At 32.4% G+C, this 17,426-nt stretch overlaps 1 protein-coding gene across 1 annotated transcript; it reads left to right on the forward strand.

Annotated features, from left to right (window-relative positions):
* Positions 1-127: 127 nt before the first annotated feature.
* Positions 128-2,118, forward strand: LOC133304924 (lysine-specific demethylase JMJ26-like; the record flags this gene model as incomplete). Its single annotated transcript, XM_061505011.1, has 6 exons — positions 128-457; positions 948-1,262; positions 1,342-1,414; positions 1,494-1,579; positions 1,677-1,796; positions 1,948-2,118. Coding segments are annotated over 6 exons (996 nt in total), but the record flags the coding sequence as incomplete, so codon positions are not given.
* Between the last annotated feature and the right edge of the window lie 15,308 nt (positions 2,119-17,426).

Here is a 17,426-nt window from a genome sequence, read left to right on the forward strand (position 1 = left end):
TTCATTTCCAGTAATCATGTCTTTTTTCTTATTCATTTCCTTCTTAATGTTAAGAATAACAATTTCACTTTGTATTTCCTGCATATAATATTAGAACTCTGATTAACACCCTTCTAAACCTTTGCAGGTAGAAATTCTCATTCGTGATTTCTTTGAAGGTTATACGAAAGGAAGAACATATATGAATCTCTGGCCAGAGATGCTCAAGCTAAAAGACTGGCCCCCCTCTGACAAGTTTGAAGATCTTTTGCCCCGACATTGTGATGAATTTATCCGTTGTTTACCATTTCAAGAGTACAGTGATCCTCGAGCTGGAATCCTCAACCTTGCTGCAAAGTTACCAGCTCATGTCCTAAAGCCTGACATGGGTCCTAAAACCTATATTGCATATGGGACTAAAGAAGAACTTGGCAGAGGGGACTCTGTAACAAAGCTTCACTGTGATATGTCTGATGCGGTATGATACCTTGTAACATATAATTTCTATTATTTAAAGCCTTGTTAGAAACTACATTATATTTGTGCATTGAATACAAAATCCTAGTTTTCTTCATGTTATGCTGGTGCTTCTTAAATAATTTTTTAATTGCTCTTGTTTGTTCTTTGTTGGATTTGAGTCATTCCTTCGGTTGCAGAGATTATAGCTTTACTTTCTGTAGTTTAAAATGTTGTTTTTATATGGTTGAAACTTGGAATTTATAGTTTGTTAATATGGGTAACCATATTGTAAGATGGCAAATGATTATATTCTGTTCTTAGAGAATGGATGAAACTTCTAATTAATCTAAGGCATTTTTTTTTTGCAAAATGCAAATATTATGCTCTTTTAATAACAAATAATATATTTCCATCTTTAGAAATTTCCTCTATATCTTGTGTCAGGTATCAAATGCTAGCACATTTACTTCAATTTTTATTTCTAATTTCTTGTTCAATAATTTCCACAGGTGAATATTTTGACTCATACAGCTGAGGTTACATTAACTGATGAACAGCACCCTGTTATTTCAAAATTAAAGAAAGCACACAAGGCCCAAGATGAGAAAGAGTGTCATGCTCAGGTTGCTGAATGCCAGAAGAAGTGCCATAAAGTCAATGGAAAGATATTTCCAAATGATGTGCCTGCTATCTCTAAAGAAACAACAGAAACAGGTGGTGCTCTTTGGGACATCTTTCGGAGGGAGGATACTGAAAAGTTAGAAGCATATCTACGAAAACATTCTAAAGAATTTAGACATACTTATTGTTGTCCAGTTCAAAAGGTATTGTTATATTTGTCTTATATTTGTGCTTATCCTTGCTTATTATGCTTTGGTGTTCATTAATTTCTATTCTGCTTAGGTTGTCCATCCAATTCATGACCAATGTTTTTATTTGACTTTGGAGCACAAGAAGAAGCTGAAGGAAGAATTTGGTTAGTAGTTAGTTCATAGAATTGCAAACAACTTGGGCAATGCCTACAATTAGTTATTTACCCAAATCTTAACTTTCAGGTGTAGAACCTTGGACGTTTGAGCAGAAACTTGGAGAGGCAGTATTTATTCCTGCTGGATGTCCACACCAAGTTAGGAATCTCAAGGTAAAACTTCTCTTTGACACATATTGGATTGCCTCATTATCACATTTTTATTTATTGTACCCCTTTAACTCTAATTACAATAATGGAAATCTTGCAGTCATGCACTAAAGTTGCTTCAGATTTTGTGTCTCCTGAGAATATTCATATGTGCTTGCGATTAAAGGATGAATTTCGTCGTCTTCCTAGGAATCACAAGGCGAGGGAAGATAAGCTAGAGGTGATTTTCTTCTATAACATATTTCCTTATCTACTTTTATCCTCCTCTCTTCCTTAGCTTCAACCTACTTAAGTTGTATAAGAAATTGTGATGTTAGCCAACATTTTCTTATTTTATGTTTGTTTATGGTGGATGATTTTTAATGAAACAGATAAAGAAGATGATCGTGCATGCTGTAGATCAAATAGTCAAGGAATTAGAAGCATTGGTGGAGTGTTCTTGAGACTGGCCTATATGCTGCTTCCATAGCTGCTATGATTTTTTTAACCTCATAGTTTAGATTTTTATTCAGATAGAAAATTTTGTGTTGGGTAATTTTTCATTGGAGGCTCAATTTGATTTTTTTCCTTGTTATTCAATCATGTATATGTATACATACACAAATAAATAATTTTCTCTCCATCATCCTGCATTTGGATAGCCCCTTGGGTTTTTGTGCTCTATGCACATAACTCTTCAGTACATTTTTATTATAAAATTTCACAGTTTTGAAATTAAACAAATGCATTACATTATAAGAATAACTTTGTTGCCAGTGATAAATGTGATTGTAAGAACCCGCACCGTTAAATTAGGAATTTAATTAATTAATTATGAGCTTAAGTGAATAATTTCATAATTGACCTTAAATAATTATGGTAAGGTAAGAATAATTAATATAATGGCTTAATAATGCTGAAAGTCGCTTTTCTGACGAAAAGTGCAGATACCGATTCTGCTCCACGGTATAATTGCGTACCGATGAAGTATCACAAAAAATTATAATAAGTGCATGAATATTCCTAGAATAATATATAGGACTGGTATAACAAGTTTCAAGTCAAAATAATGAAAACTGGTGTCAAGACTGATACCGGCTACGTAAAAGCGCGTACCGGCAAAGTGTTGCGAAAAATAAAATAAAAATATGACAAATCTTAGGAAAATGGCTAGGTTCTGAATTCAAAGTTTGGGATTAAAATGATAAACGTAGCCATTAGTTCTAATACAGTGTGATTAATCTTAATACACCTATATATACTTAATGGCACATATTTCTAGGTCAGAAATCTCACACTCTACGTGCCTCTCTTCTGAACCTTGAGCTTTCCATGCTTGCCACCCTCTTCCTCTTCACCTTGTGAGCCAAGAGATCACCTTTTCTCTTGGTTTCTTCACTAAATCTCCATGTATGAGTGTGCATAAGACTTGAGAGAGTGTAAGGTGCTCTATTTCTGAGTTGAGTGTCAGTTGAGTGAGGGTTGGGGGGCTGACTTCTTGGTGTGAGTTGTGGGAGCCATTATGATGGCGTTTTGAGCTTCAAGAAGCTACCATTGCTGATAAAGGACCAAGCTTGCAAGGAAAATTTGTGGCCTTGTGAAGTCAGTGTTGTGTGGCTGATTGGTGAGCTCCAAGAGCACCATTTGCTTCTGTTTTAAGCCTTGGGTAAAGTTCACCACCTTTGTTCTTGAGTTTTCTTTAGAAAGAATGAACCTTGATGCATGTAACAAGCTAAAGTTAATAACTTAAGGGTGGGTAGTGTTAAACACACCTAGAAATGTATGTTTGAGCTTCTGAAATCGTTAAAAGAGCAACCTTGGATTGATATCTCGCGAAATGCAGAAACTGCATGCTGTCGCGAAATATCTGGATATGATATCGGGATATGGGGTTTGAGATATCCGGATATGGATATCCGGATATGTCCTCGACATATATCCGGATATACTGAGAATTTCGAGATGGTCATTGTTCTGTTTGTACATAATGGTATTTTGGGTTTGTGGACCCATGATTGGTAGAGTTGAACCCCTGTAATAATTAAACTAAGTCAGAATCACTTAGATTAAGGGCTTGTGACTTTGTGAGAAGCCTAATGGCATGAAACGTAAAAGGAAAACGTTGTCGTATTGTCATGAACTATTAGATTATGTATATCGATATGATTGTTGGTATAAACAGACTTTGAGAGTGCTGTTTGTGGACATTGGACTGGGTTGGACTCTTGTGTTGGTTAGTTAGCTTGCGAGGTAAGCTTTCGTGTCCTCAAATTTGCCCATTGTTGGTTCCACCGTACCCCACGAGGGGATGTTTTATATGCATGATGTGTTTTCAGCATCCTCTTATTTTCTTAGTCCCTGGAGTTAACAAGTTTTCAAGGGAACTAGACAAGGGGGATGACTATTTTGATTCCATTTGTGATGTCCTGGGTTAAGTTGCTTCAGATCCTGAGCTAATTGAGCTTGAGACAAATGCAGATGATGATTGCACAACCAAGGAAGGAAATGGATGTACTAAGGAAACAAAATTGGACCAGGAAAACTCCCCTGATTCGCAACACCATTGCTATCCCATGCCGCCAACTCCAATTTGCAGTACAGAAGTAAAGAACACAACTCTGAGTAGAACTGAGAAGGATTCTACTTCTGAAGATGATTCTAACAATGAGGATGCTTCAGAGGAGCAAACAAAAGGATTTGACTTTTTGGATTTCGTGTGCTTGGATAAGGGTAAGACTGATGCTTCTGATGCCAGTAAATTTATCATCATTGCTAAGGAAGTCCCTTATGGCATTAATGGTATAGAAAATAATCCTTCAGAAGAAGTGGTTCCAATAAGAAGCATTGGTTCTACTAATCCATCTGCGGCCTGCAAGGACCAGAAGACAGACTTGTTGAGTAACACACAGGGAATAGATGCTATGGAGTGCCAATCAATCAAGAGAAAGGTACCCGTTAGCAACAATATTGAAGATCATCCTGTTACAAAAAAATGGAGATTAAGTGCCTGTAGCCGTGAAGAGAGAAATGTCAATAGTTCTAGGATCTTTATAGTTTCAGGAGTACAACAAGATTTGACCAGTTTCTGTGCTGACAATTCAAAACCTATTGAGAATGTAACTGCAAACATCTTTGTGGCTCCCAGAATAAACCAAGAGAATGTCAGTTACTGCCTTTTGAATTCAAAGTTCAGTGAGAATGTTCTTTCTCAGGAAACTCCACCTGAGGTGAAAGAATTTTCAGTGAGAAAGAACATTCTCACTGAACTTTGAATTCAAAAGGCAGTAACTGGCATTCTCTTGGTTTATTCTGGGAGCCACAAAGATGTTTGCAATTACATTCTCAATAGGTTTTGAATTGTCAGCACAGAAACTGGCCAAATCTTGTTTACTCCTGGAACCATAAAGATGCTAGAACTATTGACATTTCTCTCTTCATGGCTACATGCACTTAATCTCCGTTTTTTTAAGGTGTTTAGGTGGCAGACAACTCTCATTTAATCTCTGACTATTTTTCTTTTGTTGCTTGGGTCTATAAGAAGGAACGTGGGAATATAAATTTTTTTCTTCGCTCTGGTATTCCATTTTTGCTGATTGTTTCTTTTAGAGGAATCGGTACTTTCTTTTCTTCCTTTTTCATTCTCCCTTACGAAATGTTTTCAACCTATGATTTTATAAAGGATCTTAATCCTACCAAGGAGGACTGGAGGATTAAGGTTAAGGTGGTTTAATCTTGGAAGGTTCCTAATTTTTAACGTAGGGATTTTGACGACAATGTTGAGATGGTTCTGTTGGATGAACGGGTAGTGCTGGTTGTTCTTCCTTCGTTCTTTATAATCTAGTGTCACTTCGTCTCTGTTGTCGTAGCATGTTTCCGTCTCTGTGTCTGTTGTTATGATTTTCGTTTTCGTTGTTTCAATTTTGGCTTTCACTTTTTTTGTAGGGTGGAATGATCCATGCTACTGTCAAATGATCTTTGCAGGTCCGAAAAAAATCTGTGACGGAGAGGTGTATTTTATAGGTCCAGACTCTACAATGTAATGGATGCACTGTTATGATTGATTGATATAATGTATTAAGCTCTAAAATGCTTCTACATCTTTTTTTTAATTCATTTATGTTATTGACTGTAATGTGAACTGTATATATTACATAAGAGCTGTTTCATAAGGATCTAATCTCGGTGAATATAACCTTCTATCTGCTTCTTCTTCTTTGGGTGCTGTTATACAGACATATGATGCATCTTCAAATGTAACTGAGAATATAAACTAACAGCAGTGCTCTCGCTCATCTTTTGTGTATTTTATCAGGATGTTGGCTTTTGGCTAGAGACTATAAATTTTCTTAATTACTGGCAAATTTTTAAAGAAAATGGTGTTAATGGAGAATACCTGGAAGGAATGTCTATGTTCACGACTGAACAGATCCTTCGATTCATTAGACGTTGCCACATGAAGTGGGGAGACTTTATCACATTGTGCAAGGAATTAAGATGGATTAAAGGATTATCTCTCTCCCTTAAGCAGTTAACAGATAATGACATGCCCATAAACTCTCATTTGATTTTTTTTTTTACTAATCTGTTGTGATTTCGTCTCTGTTGTGATTTTAAATTTCTGTGTCTGTTGTTATGATTTTTGTTTTCGTTGTTTGAATTTTGGCTTTTACTTTTTTTGTAGGGTGGAAGGATCCATGCTACTGTCAAATGATCTTTGCAGTTCCGAAAAAAAATGTGACGGAGAGGTGTATTTTATAAAATTTGTATCAGCAAGTGAAATAATCACAGCATTCCTTAAGTCTCTGGTCGACCCAAATGTTCATCAAATTTCTTCCTTTCTTGATACAGCGAATCAAAATAGCTAACAGCTCAAGATTATTTCTTGATATAGGGAATCAAAACTGCTAACAACTCAGGATTATTTAATTTTCCTTCAATGAGTTGATCTGTATTTTTTTTTAATTTTATGGCTTTAATCGGGAGGCATATGGTTTAAATTCTAAATCTGTTTTCCTGCAGCATAGTGCTTCAAATGTAATCGTTTGTCATGCAAATTTGGTGATCTACCTATATTCTTAATTCTTTGATTCGTCTTTCCGTTTCTATCAATCTTTATCCTTTCTGATTGTTTACTTTTCTCAAGTTACTTCTCTATTCTGTTGTAATGGTGGGAAATGATTTGGAAATAAAAAATTAAATAAATAATAATTTCTTTTAAAAATTGAAATAAAAAATCAATGGAAAATTAAGTTAATCATTTATGGTGGCAAACAACTCATTCAATGTCCCACTGATTTGTACATTGAAATTACTCAGCTCTTTTAAAAGCTTTCTACATTGGAATTGCTCCCTCTTTTGAAATTCGAATTCTGAATTGCTTTCAAATTTTGAATTTCAATTTCAAATTTCAAATTGTAATGGTGGGAAAGGATTTGGAAATAAAAAATCAAATAAATAATAATTTATTTTAAAAATCGAAATAAAAAATTAAATAAATAATAATTTCTTTTAAAAATCGAAATAAAAAATCAATGGAAAATTAAGTTAATCATTTATGGTGGCAGACAACTCATTCAATGTCCCACTGATTTGTACGTTGGAATTACTCAGCTCTTTTAAATGCTTTCTACATTAGAATTTCTCACTCTTTTGAAATTCGAATTCTGAATTGATTTCAAATTTTGGATTTCAATTTTAAATTTCAAATTGTAACGGTGGTAAAGGATTTGGAAATAAAAAATTAAATAAATAATAATTTTCTTTAAAAATCGAAAAAAAAATCAATGGAAAATTAAGTTAATCATTTATGGTGGCAGACAAGTCATTCAATGTCCCACTGATTTGTACATTGGAATTACTCAGCTCTTTTAAATGCTTTCTACGTTGGAATTGCTCACTCTTTAGAAATTCGAATTCTGAATTGATTTCAAATTTTGGATTTTAATTTTAAATTTTAAATTGGAATGATGAGAAAGGATTTAGAAATAAAAAAATTAAATAAGGATACCAAAAAAAAAAATAGAAAATAATTTTTGTAAAAAATCGAAATAAAAATTCAATGAAAAATTAAGTTAATCATTTATTGTAGCAGACAACTCATTTAAAAAAATATTGTAAAATAACAAAATATTTATATTGTAAAAAAATTTTAAAATTTGGAAATAAATTAAATGAAAAATTATGTTAACAATTTTTTGTGGCAGACAACTCATTCAATGTCCCACTGCATACTACATTGGAATTTCCAAATTATAATAACTCAACCCTTCTAAATTTTGAATTTATGTTTAAATTTGAATTTTGGATTTGAATATTTAACTTTGTAATGATGGAAAAACTTTTAGAACATTTTTTGTGGTAGACAACTCATTTAATGTCCCACTACTTTTCTTTTGTTGTATATTATGAGTAAAAAGACCTCTACTTTTCTTTTGTTGTATATCCCACTATTTTTTGCATGGATAATTGTTAGCCCTACTAATGCTGCATAAAAAAACAAAAACATTAAAAAATTGTAAAAAAACAAAATTATCTATATTGTAAAATAAATTTGAAATTTGGAAATAAATTAAATGAAAAATTATGTGAACTTGATATATGGAAAAAAAGTTCAGCATTTAATATTTATGCAGTGGAAAAAGATATATATACTAAATTTGAATTTAATATAAAATTATAGATTAAACAATAAAATATTTAAAATTATAAAAATACATTTATAGTCGATAAAAATTATTTAAAATTTCAAATTTAAAAGAAAAAACAAGAAATGGCACAATTTATACTTTACAAAAAATAAATTAAAATTTTAACATAAAAATTTTAAATATACATGTATAACCAATTAAAATAATATACATCTATGTTTTAAAAAAATATTTAACATAAATTTTTTAAATATACATGTATAACCAATTAAAAAAAAATCTAAAAAATCATAAATTAAAATAGAATAAAATTATATAAAAAAATATGTATTAGTAATATAAAAAGTTTTAAATTTTATATTTAAATAAAAAATGACGTCTGTCATTCTGTAAAAAAATATTTATTAAAATTTAAGAACTATAAAATGAAAATTTTAATTTAGTACATAAGAAAGAAATTAAACTTTCATTTTTTTATTGCAAGAGTGTAATTAACACAAATACTTGCAAAAAATAATTATTTATTTAAAATGCTGACAGTTACAGGTGGAAAACTGGGCTCGGCCCGGAGGGCCGACCCGCCAATATATTTTTTTAATTAAATTGAAATTTTATCTTTCTTCTTTTATAGTTAAATTACTAAATCTGATTTCAATTTTTGTAAATACAAATTTGTGAAATTCCAAAGACTAACGACATTAATCTTTGCAAAAAAAAACTTATTTATATAAAATGTTGACAGTTAGTGGTGGAAAATTGGGCTCGGCCCGGAGAGCCGTCCCGCTAATATATTTTTATAATTCAACCGAGATTTTATCCTTCTTCTTTTATAATTAAATTACTAAATCTGATTGTAATAAATGAAAGTTCATCTCTGAGATAAAATATAAAAACCTAGACGCAACTATAAGAGCCCTTTTTTTTGGATAAATATAAAAACATATTACATGCTGATAGTTAGAGGTGACAAACTGGGTTCGACCCAGAGGGCCAGCCCACTAACATATTTGTATAATTAAATTAAAATTCAACTATTCTTCTTTTATAATTAAATTCGTAAATCTGATTTTAATTTTTGTGTATAAATTTGTAAAATTTCAAATACTAATGATACAAATCCTTGCAAAAAGTAATTATTTATTATTATTTTGTATATCTTAGTTAATAAATGAAAGTCCATCTCTGAGATAAAATATAAAAAATCTCAATGCAACTATAAGGACCTTTTTTTGTGGATAAGTACAAAAACCTATTACATGCTGATAGTTAGAGGTGGCAAACTGGGCTCGGCCTGGATGGCTGGCCCACTAACTTATTTTTATAATTAAATTAAAATTTCATACTTCTTCTTTTATAATTAAATTCATAAATCTGATTTCAAATTTTGTAAATGCATATTTGTAAAATTCAAAATACTAAGGACACCAATCCTTGCAAAACCATAATTATTTACATAAAATTCTGATAGTTAAAGGTTAAAAACTGGGCTTGTCCCGGAGGGCCTGCACGACCCGCCTGCCAACACATTCTTATAATTAAATTAAAATTTCATCCTTCTTCCTTTATAATTAAATTCCTAAATCTGATTTTAATTTTTATAAATATAAATTTGTAAAATTTAAGATACTAACGACACAAATTCTTGCAAAAAATAATTTTTTATTATTATTTTATAAATCTGAGTGTGATAAATGAAAGTCCATCTCTGAGAAATACTGAATGAAGCCGAGTCAAACTTTGTAATTTTTGAATAACCAGAGACTAGCTAAAGTATAGCGATATATTTTGGAATGACCATAAGATAAATATAGAAATCCATTACATACTGATATAAAAGGATGAAAGCATCAGCACGGGTAATACACTAGTAACCAAGGATGAAAGCATATAAAGGATGAAAGCATTAAATGTGGGGAATCATAACCATACATCTGTCGTTTCTGTACATAAAGCGGCTGCAGAAATGATTTTACTATATACATATATATATATCAGAGAAATATTTCTGCAATTACTGCAGATAAGTTATCTGCATTTACTCCAAAACGACATCGTTTTGGGATTGAAATATTGAAAAATTATAATTATAAAAACTATAATAACCCTGAAATAAATTAAAATTACAAAAACACCATGATTTCCCCCACAAAACAACTTCATATTGGGCTTACTGCAGATAACTTATCTGCAGTAACTGCAGAAAAATCGAAACCTATATATATGGGAAATGTGTTTCTTATATTATAGGAATTCCTGCAATCGTGTTTTAATTATGTACTCCCGGAAGTACATAATTAAAGGAAAACCAGCAATAGTTTTTTAACTATGTACTCCTGGAGTACATAGTTAAAAAAATAATTTTAATATTATAACTATGTATTTCGGGAAGTACATATTTGTGCATGTGTGTGTGTGTGTCTCACGTGGCAAATGGGTCGATGGCAGTGGTGTGTGAATTAGATTCGGCAGAAACATTGTGCTTGGTACAGGATCAGTAACTCCTTTTTACAAAATATGGGAGTATTTTTAGTGCAAGTGAAGCGTTCGATTGAAACAATTAGGTGGCTACGCTTCAGCATACCCTTCGTGAAGGCAATAACAGTGCTATTTTTGGCAAAACATGGTGCTCTACATTACCATCTCAAGATTTGGGGCAAATGAGTATATACTTGTTTATTAAAAACAAAAATAAATGTGTAACATTAACTATAAAAAATGAGCAACAAAAACATAGTTAAATGATTTTTTTTATCAACAATTTAAGGTTGAAGTGGTGTGTGTTGGGACTCACGGCAAGTGCACCGATCGTACAAGTAATATAATGATTGAATAAGAAATCGTTCCCACAAGGATTATACTCAAGCACTAATTCACTATTGCAACTTAAGCTGGACAAGCGAAATTGTATTTGAAACATGATTTGAATTGAAATTTAAAATATTAAAATTGATTAATCGCAAGAATTAAGAAAAACAAGAAATTAAAGATTTGAATTAACTAATTTAAAAGAACGTAGCTAGGGTTTTGATTTCCTTCAATCTATCTATTACGTTTGAATTCCTTCTTTACGATAATCGTCCTTAATATCAATCTAATCAATTCTTTCTTATGTAATTAGGGCTCAATCCCTTGTTACCCTAAACCTTTACAATCTCGCAAGAACCCTAGTTCCCCGGTTATTCCCCAAGAAGGTAAGCATTAAGCGCAAGAATCTCAAGATTACGCAAACCCTATGTCTATCCCTAGAATCATAAAGTTTACGATGAGTTTATCGGATAAGGATCACACACCAACATTCCTATTGTCATGCATTTACCTAAGATCAATACATAAGATTCAAGCTCATGTAAAGCATTAAAAACAGATAATTTCATTCATGATAAAAAGGAAAATTAACATAACGAATTGTTCAAAGCATAATAAAGATCTTGAATTCCATCTAACCCTAACTACTAAAAGAACTAGCCGGACATAGCAATATCAAGAACGAAAGAAAATAATAAAGCTTCCCCAAACTCCATAGATGATTGATGAATCTTCAATATCCCTAGTGCAAACTTGATGTTGATCCGTCTCCGCCGCTCACGAACATGAACTGATGAATCCTTCGCGTTCCCTCTGCTCCCTAGTGCTAAGAACTCTTCTTGAATATGTAAAAACTGATTAATTTTGACCCTAGTTGTGTTTTTAAGGGTAAAGAATTTGTGCCCTAGGTGGATACTTCAAATGGGTGTATGTTGGGTCTTTCGGGGCGCTTAAGCCTGAATTTGGGGGCTTAAGCCTGCTGATGGGCGCTTAAGCCTGAATTTGGGTGCTTAAGCGCCCTCTTCGAATAGGAACTTTTACATGCAGCGAGCTTAAGCTTCGTTTTGGGGGCTTAAGCTCCCTCGCACAAAAACTTTTAGTAACTTGGGGGCTTAATCTCCGAAATGGGAGCTTAAGTCTCCTCTTCAACAACTTGATTATATTGATTTTCTTCAGATAAGATCCTCATAACTTGTAGTTTTGATCTCCATCTATCCAATCTTCATATTTTACTCTATTTATAATCAAATTCCTTCAAAATAGCAAATATAAATATTATTTAATTCATAATCACATAATTCATGTATTTTATATCAAAACCCTAGTTTTTACTCATTTAACTTGATAATTCTTATTATTTTAGTCTATAAAAACAAGATAAACTAAAGGTTTATCAAATAATTCTCATATTTGAACATTGTTGTCCTCAGCAATTAACTAGAATAAAACTAAGGGAAAAATAGAGACGACTAATCATGCTTAATGAATAATAGACAGAAAACTGATCAATTATAAGATATTAGAGTTTTCAGGTTTAAAAGCAATGACACATCAACTCAAGCATACATTCACAACTCACTAGTCATAAAATCATAACATAAGTTCTCAAAATAAAGAGTAGTAACATTTAGATCCACAACACCTCTCTCAATGAGATTTTTAATTTATTCACTCACACTCAAGTGTTTGAGGGTATGTGTTTTAACTCATGCTTTACTGAATTAACACTACCATAAGCTTGTTAATATTCTCACTCTCCACAATCTAACTGTTATACAAAGTCAATCAAGAGGTCTTTGTTAAGGTTGTAAAGTGACTTAGGTAAAGGGGAAAAAGTTATCTAGGTAAGTGGCTTACTGATCAAAAGTCAAACTCAAAGAGGAACTAATATATTGTTCAACACTTAGCAAACATATTTTCTTATTTGCTTTCTCCTATTTTCTTCTTCCACTTATTCAGATAACATGAATCTTTTTTTTCTTTATTTTCCTTTTGTTTTTGTTTTTCTGTTTTTGTACAGATACACAGTTTAACTTTTTTCTTTTCGTTTTTCTTTTCTTCTCTTTTCCACCATTTTTTGGCTTTTTTCCTCTTTTCACCTTTTCTTCCATATACTAGAGTTTGATTTTATTTCTTTGCTCCAATCATATCTAGTTCCTCATCTAAGTTTGAAAATCAATCAGTTCAGGTGAGGATGTGTGTGGAATGGCTACTCATAATAAGATGTCAATGAATAAATAGGCCTAGGCTCAAGGGGCTTAATCAAAGGATAAACAATAGGGTGGCTATTTGGTTATCTAGCTTTTAGAAAGAACTGCCTCTATCACTTCAACAATTATATACCACAGACCATCTCAAGGAGAAACAAAACAAGTTCTAGAGTGATTCATACAGTGAAGTTCACACCACAAAAAAAAATTCTATTTAGGCTCAAAAACTTACGGCTAAGGGTGTGAGATTTATTTTTCAACTCTCTATTTGATCCCTCTTGTTATTCTTCTCTTATTCCAGTGAACTATGAGGCATGCTTGACTGACGCTCATTTATGTGTGAAAATAAATTTACATCATCATACTCTTAATCTCAACTATCATACAATCTCCTGTAATTATTCACTATGCATACATATCAAGCACAATGGAATTTTTAAAAATTCACTATCTTAAAATTTCAGTAACATTTAGTGATTGAGGATGGTTGGGGTATTTAAAAACTAAATTGAAAACTTTAAATTTTAAACTAAACTCATATACTTAAAATTCTAATTTAACTTAATACGAAACCAAAAAAAAAATTAATAAAACTTAAAATAAAATAAAATAATACTAAAATGATATTGCGAAATCTCCCCTGACTCATTGCATTTGCACTTTGGATAATTTCTGTGTAATCATGAATTCCTCCTTCTGACCATGTGAAGTTTATGGTCTGATGAATCGCGTGGTACCCATTCCCAGATTTAAATCTTGTTGTCCTCAGCAATTAATTTAAATCTAAAAATACTCCTCAGCGAGAAATCAGAAAATTATAAAATTGTATTATGCACACATGTCACAGATAATGAAACTACGTCAGCATGTCAAATATCCAAAAAATCATATCAGGATCAGTCTCATCATACATCCATATCATCATCTACTAACATCAACAAAATACATCAAAATAAACGAAACAAAATGTAAAAGTCTAAAAACTGATATGAGGGTCAATCCTCCTCCATATCATTGGTAGGTGCAGTGTCCTGAAAAATCAAAAAAATTCCCAAGTCAATATGCCTTACACAAAAACAATTCCCAGATTTGGGTTCGGATGCAATCTGAAAATAATAACGAGTATATGGAACTGAGATATTTTAACAGCATGCATAATGTCAATGATGAGCGCGCTTAAACCCTAATTTGGGCGCTTAAGCGCGCCCTTCAAATGGAAATTTTTTTTATTTTTACTCGCTCTTAAGTGTCCTGCCTCGCGCTTAAGCGCAGTGAGGCAGTAAGAAATGGGCTAAAATTTTTAATTAGTGCACTTAAGCCCCATCTTGGGCGCTTAAGCGCACACTACAAAATGAATTTGTTGACTGTGGAGCGCGCTTAAGCGCTCTGAGGCCGAAGGGAATTGTATTTTAGGGGGCTTAAGCCCTCTGTACTTAGAAACTTTTTCATGTTTTTATCTATTCCCTGCATTCTAAACTGAATAGTATGTTTATCATTATACTTAAGATTCAGTTCTGAAACATATGCAATATATATAAAACAAAATCTCAAAAAGGAAACAACGTACCTGCGTGCTTTATTCCTCATCCACCTAAAGTTTCATCTCAATATAGATTGCTCATCAATCTCAATATCCTTATTTTTGTATTTTATCTATAACTAAGAACTAAAAATTAAACTTACCTAAATTAAAAATTAAAACTAGACTTAAAACTGAAAATTAAACTAAATTAAATACTGAAAACTTAAATGTGTTAAACTTAAATACTGAAAACTTAATTACTGAAAACTTAAATGTTGTTGGGTTGCCTCCCACAAGCGGTTGTTTTACGTCACGAGCCTGACGTACCTGATTTACTTTCATGGTGGCTCAAAGCATGAGCTTAGTGATGACCAAGCTCCATCATTCAGAAATTGTGTCCTCCCATAGTACTCTTGTGCATATGAGTGAGATACAGTAGGCTCAATAACTTTGAATTTGGCATTTACATGCTTTCCTTTGCTCTTGAGCTTTTCCATTTCAACCTTTGGCTTACCTTCTTGAGGAGAATTATCTTTGTGCTCTTCTTCTCCTTTCTTTTCATTAATATAGTAGTCTTGATCTTCCGGTTGAAAATTTCTTGCTCCCCGTCTACTCGTAAGATCAACTCGTCTTTCAGTATTTCAATCAACGCTCCTGAGGTTGCCAAGAAGGGTCTTCCGAAGATCATAGGAACGGTAGCATTTTCCTATATATCAAGCATGACAAAATCAACAGGAATGATGAATTTGTCAACCTTTACCAGTATGTCATCAATGATGCCATAAACTTACTTTGTAGAGAGGGCGCCCAGTTGCACTATTGTCTTAGTCGGCTTTACTTCAGTAATCCCCAGCTTCTTCATCTTGGAGAGTGGCATGACATTAATGCTAGCTCCAAGATAACATAGAACATTTTCCACTTCCACATTTCTTATGTTGCATGAAATGCTGAAGCTTCCTGGATCTTTAAGCTTTTGAGGCAACTTTTTCTGGATAATAACACTGCATTCCTCTGTCAGAGTCACCGTCTCACATTCCTGCAGCTTACGCTTTCTTGACAAGAGATCTTTTATGAACTTCACGTAATTGGGCATGTTCTACAAGGCTTCAGCAAACGGGATATTGATTTGCAGCTTCTTCAAAATATCAAGGAACCTGGAGTACTGTTGCTTTTGAATTTCTTCTCTAAACCACTGTGGATATGGAATCTTTGCATAAGGTGAGAGTTCAAATGGCTTTTCTTGCCTTTCTTGAGCTTTCTTTTTCTCCCATTTGAACTCTTTCTTTTCAGGAACAGTTTTCTCTGCAGCAATTTCTTTGGCAACTTCCTTTTCTTTTTCCTTTTTAGTTCTAGGTTTATCATCTTTCTTTTTCTCTACTGAAGGCTTTACCACATGTTCAATGGATTTCGCACTCATAATAGTGATTGCATTGCAGTGCTCCCTTAGGTTGATGACAGTATCTCCCGGGAAGGTAGTTCAGTTGGTGCTAGGGAACTGAGCAGGTAAGGATGAGAGCATACGATCGATCCTCCCCAATACTGTCTTTCGGAGGAGTTTAAAATCTTAATCCCAAGATCCGCTCCCAATCGGACTAGTCGTGAAGTGATGAACCGATTGAAATATTTCAAAATAAAAATAAAAATAGAAAGAACCTAAAATGAAATAAGGAACATCAACGGTGATCGCGACTTGTAACACCAAAAGGAAAGAGAAACAAAATATTCGGACTAATCGCGAAGCGATGAACCGATGGAATATTTCCAAAAAAAAAAGGAAAGAGAAACAAAATGTTTACGTATGCAAGAAGAGAAGAAAGAGCAAATTTAATAAAATCGTGCTCATAGATATATCTACCTCTGATTGTGCCAAGCAACAAAAAATAATCTATAAAAATAAATTTAAAATATTTATTTTAATACTAAAATGAAAAATTATGTCATTAAAATATCAAAATCATAAACTTATCAACCAACTAATGATAATACTATTTTTGAAAGCTTTTCAATGATGATACTAAATTAATAGTTGGAAAGAATATAAACCCAACCCAACTTAATCACATGAATTTTTATTAATTTATAATGGGAAAAGTGTTTGTCTTTTTAAATGACATAACTTATGTTATTTCACTCTCACAAAGAGGTGGGATCCACACCTTTATATTTTTTTGTCCTCTCTATCTCTTACTTTATCTATCTCTTTCTCTCACTTAAAATGACACAACTTTACATCCTTTAAAATGATACACTTTTCCCTTTTATAATACAACACCTTTTTTTATACATATCACCATTGATTTGTCTATAATTGAATAAGATCCTCTCATACCACCTAATCATGTTAAATCACATGTAAGAACATTAATTCATGTGACAAACATACGAGCATGTAAAAAGAAATGAGAACATATTACCAAGCATATAGAACAACTGACACAGGATTGTTTCACTTTAATTGATGGTCTTGAGTTTGAGTCTTAAAAAGATTGCGGACAAGCTGCTTTGGGAATTTATTTTCCTCTGATGACAAGGTTAAAAATCTAATCCTCAATGATATTTCTAATTATGATGAAGAAAAAAGCAAACTACAACAATGATCTGCATTGACTTGCTGTGTGTTTTACATAAAATGTGAAGCATTGACAAATATCTTGATGAAAAATGAAAAAGAAAAAAGAAAAAGGAGG

The sequence above is a fragment of the Gastrolobium bilobum genome, unplaced genomic scaffold (genome assembly GCF_033153095.1).
Source record: "Gastrolobium bilobum isolate Gb01-03AN ecotype WA unplaced genomic scaffold, APGP_CSIRO_Gbil_v1 utg277192, whole genome shotgun sequence".
NCBI lineage: Eukaryota > Viridiplantae > Streptophyta > Magnoliopsida > Fabales > Fabaceae > Gastrolobium > Gastrolobium bilobum.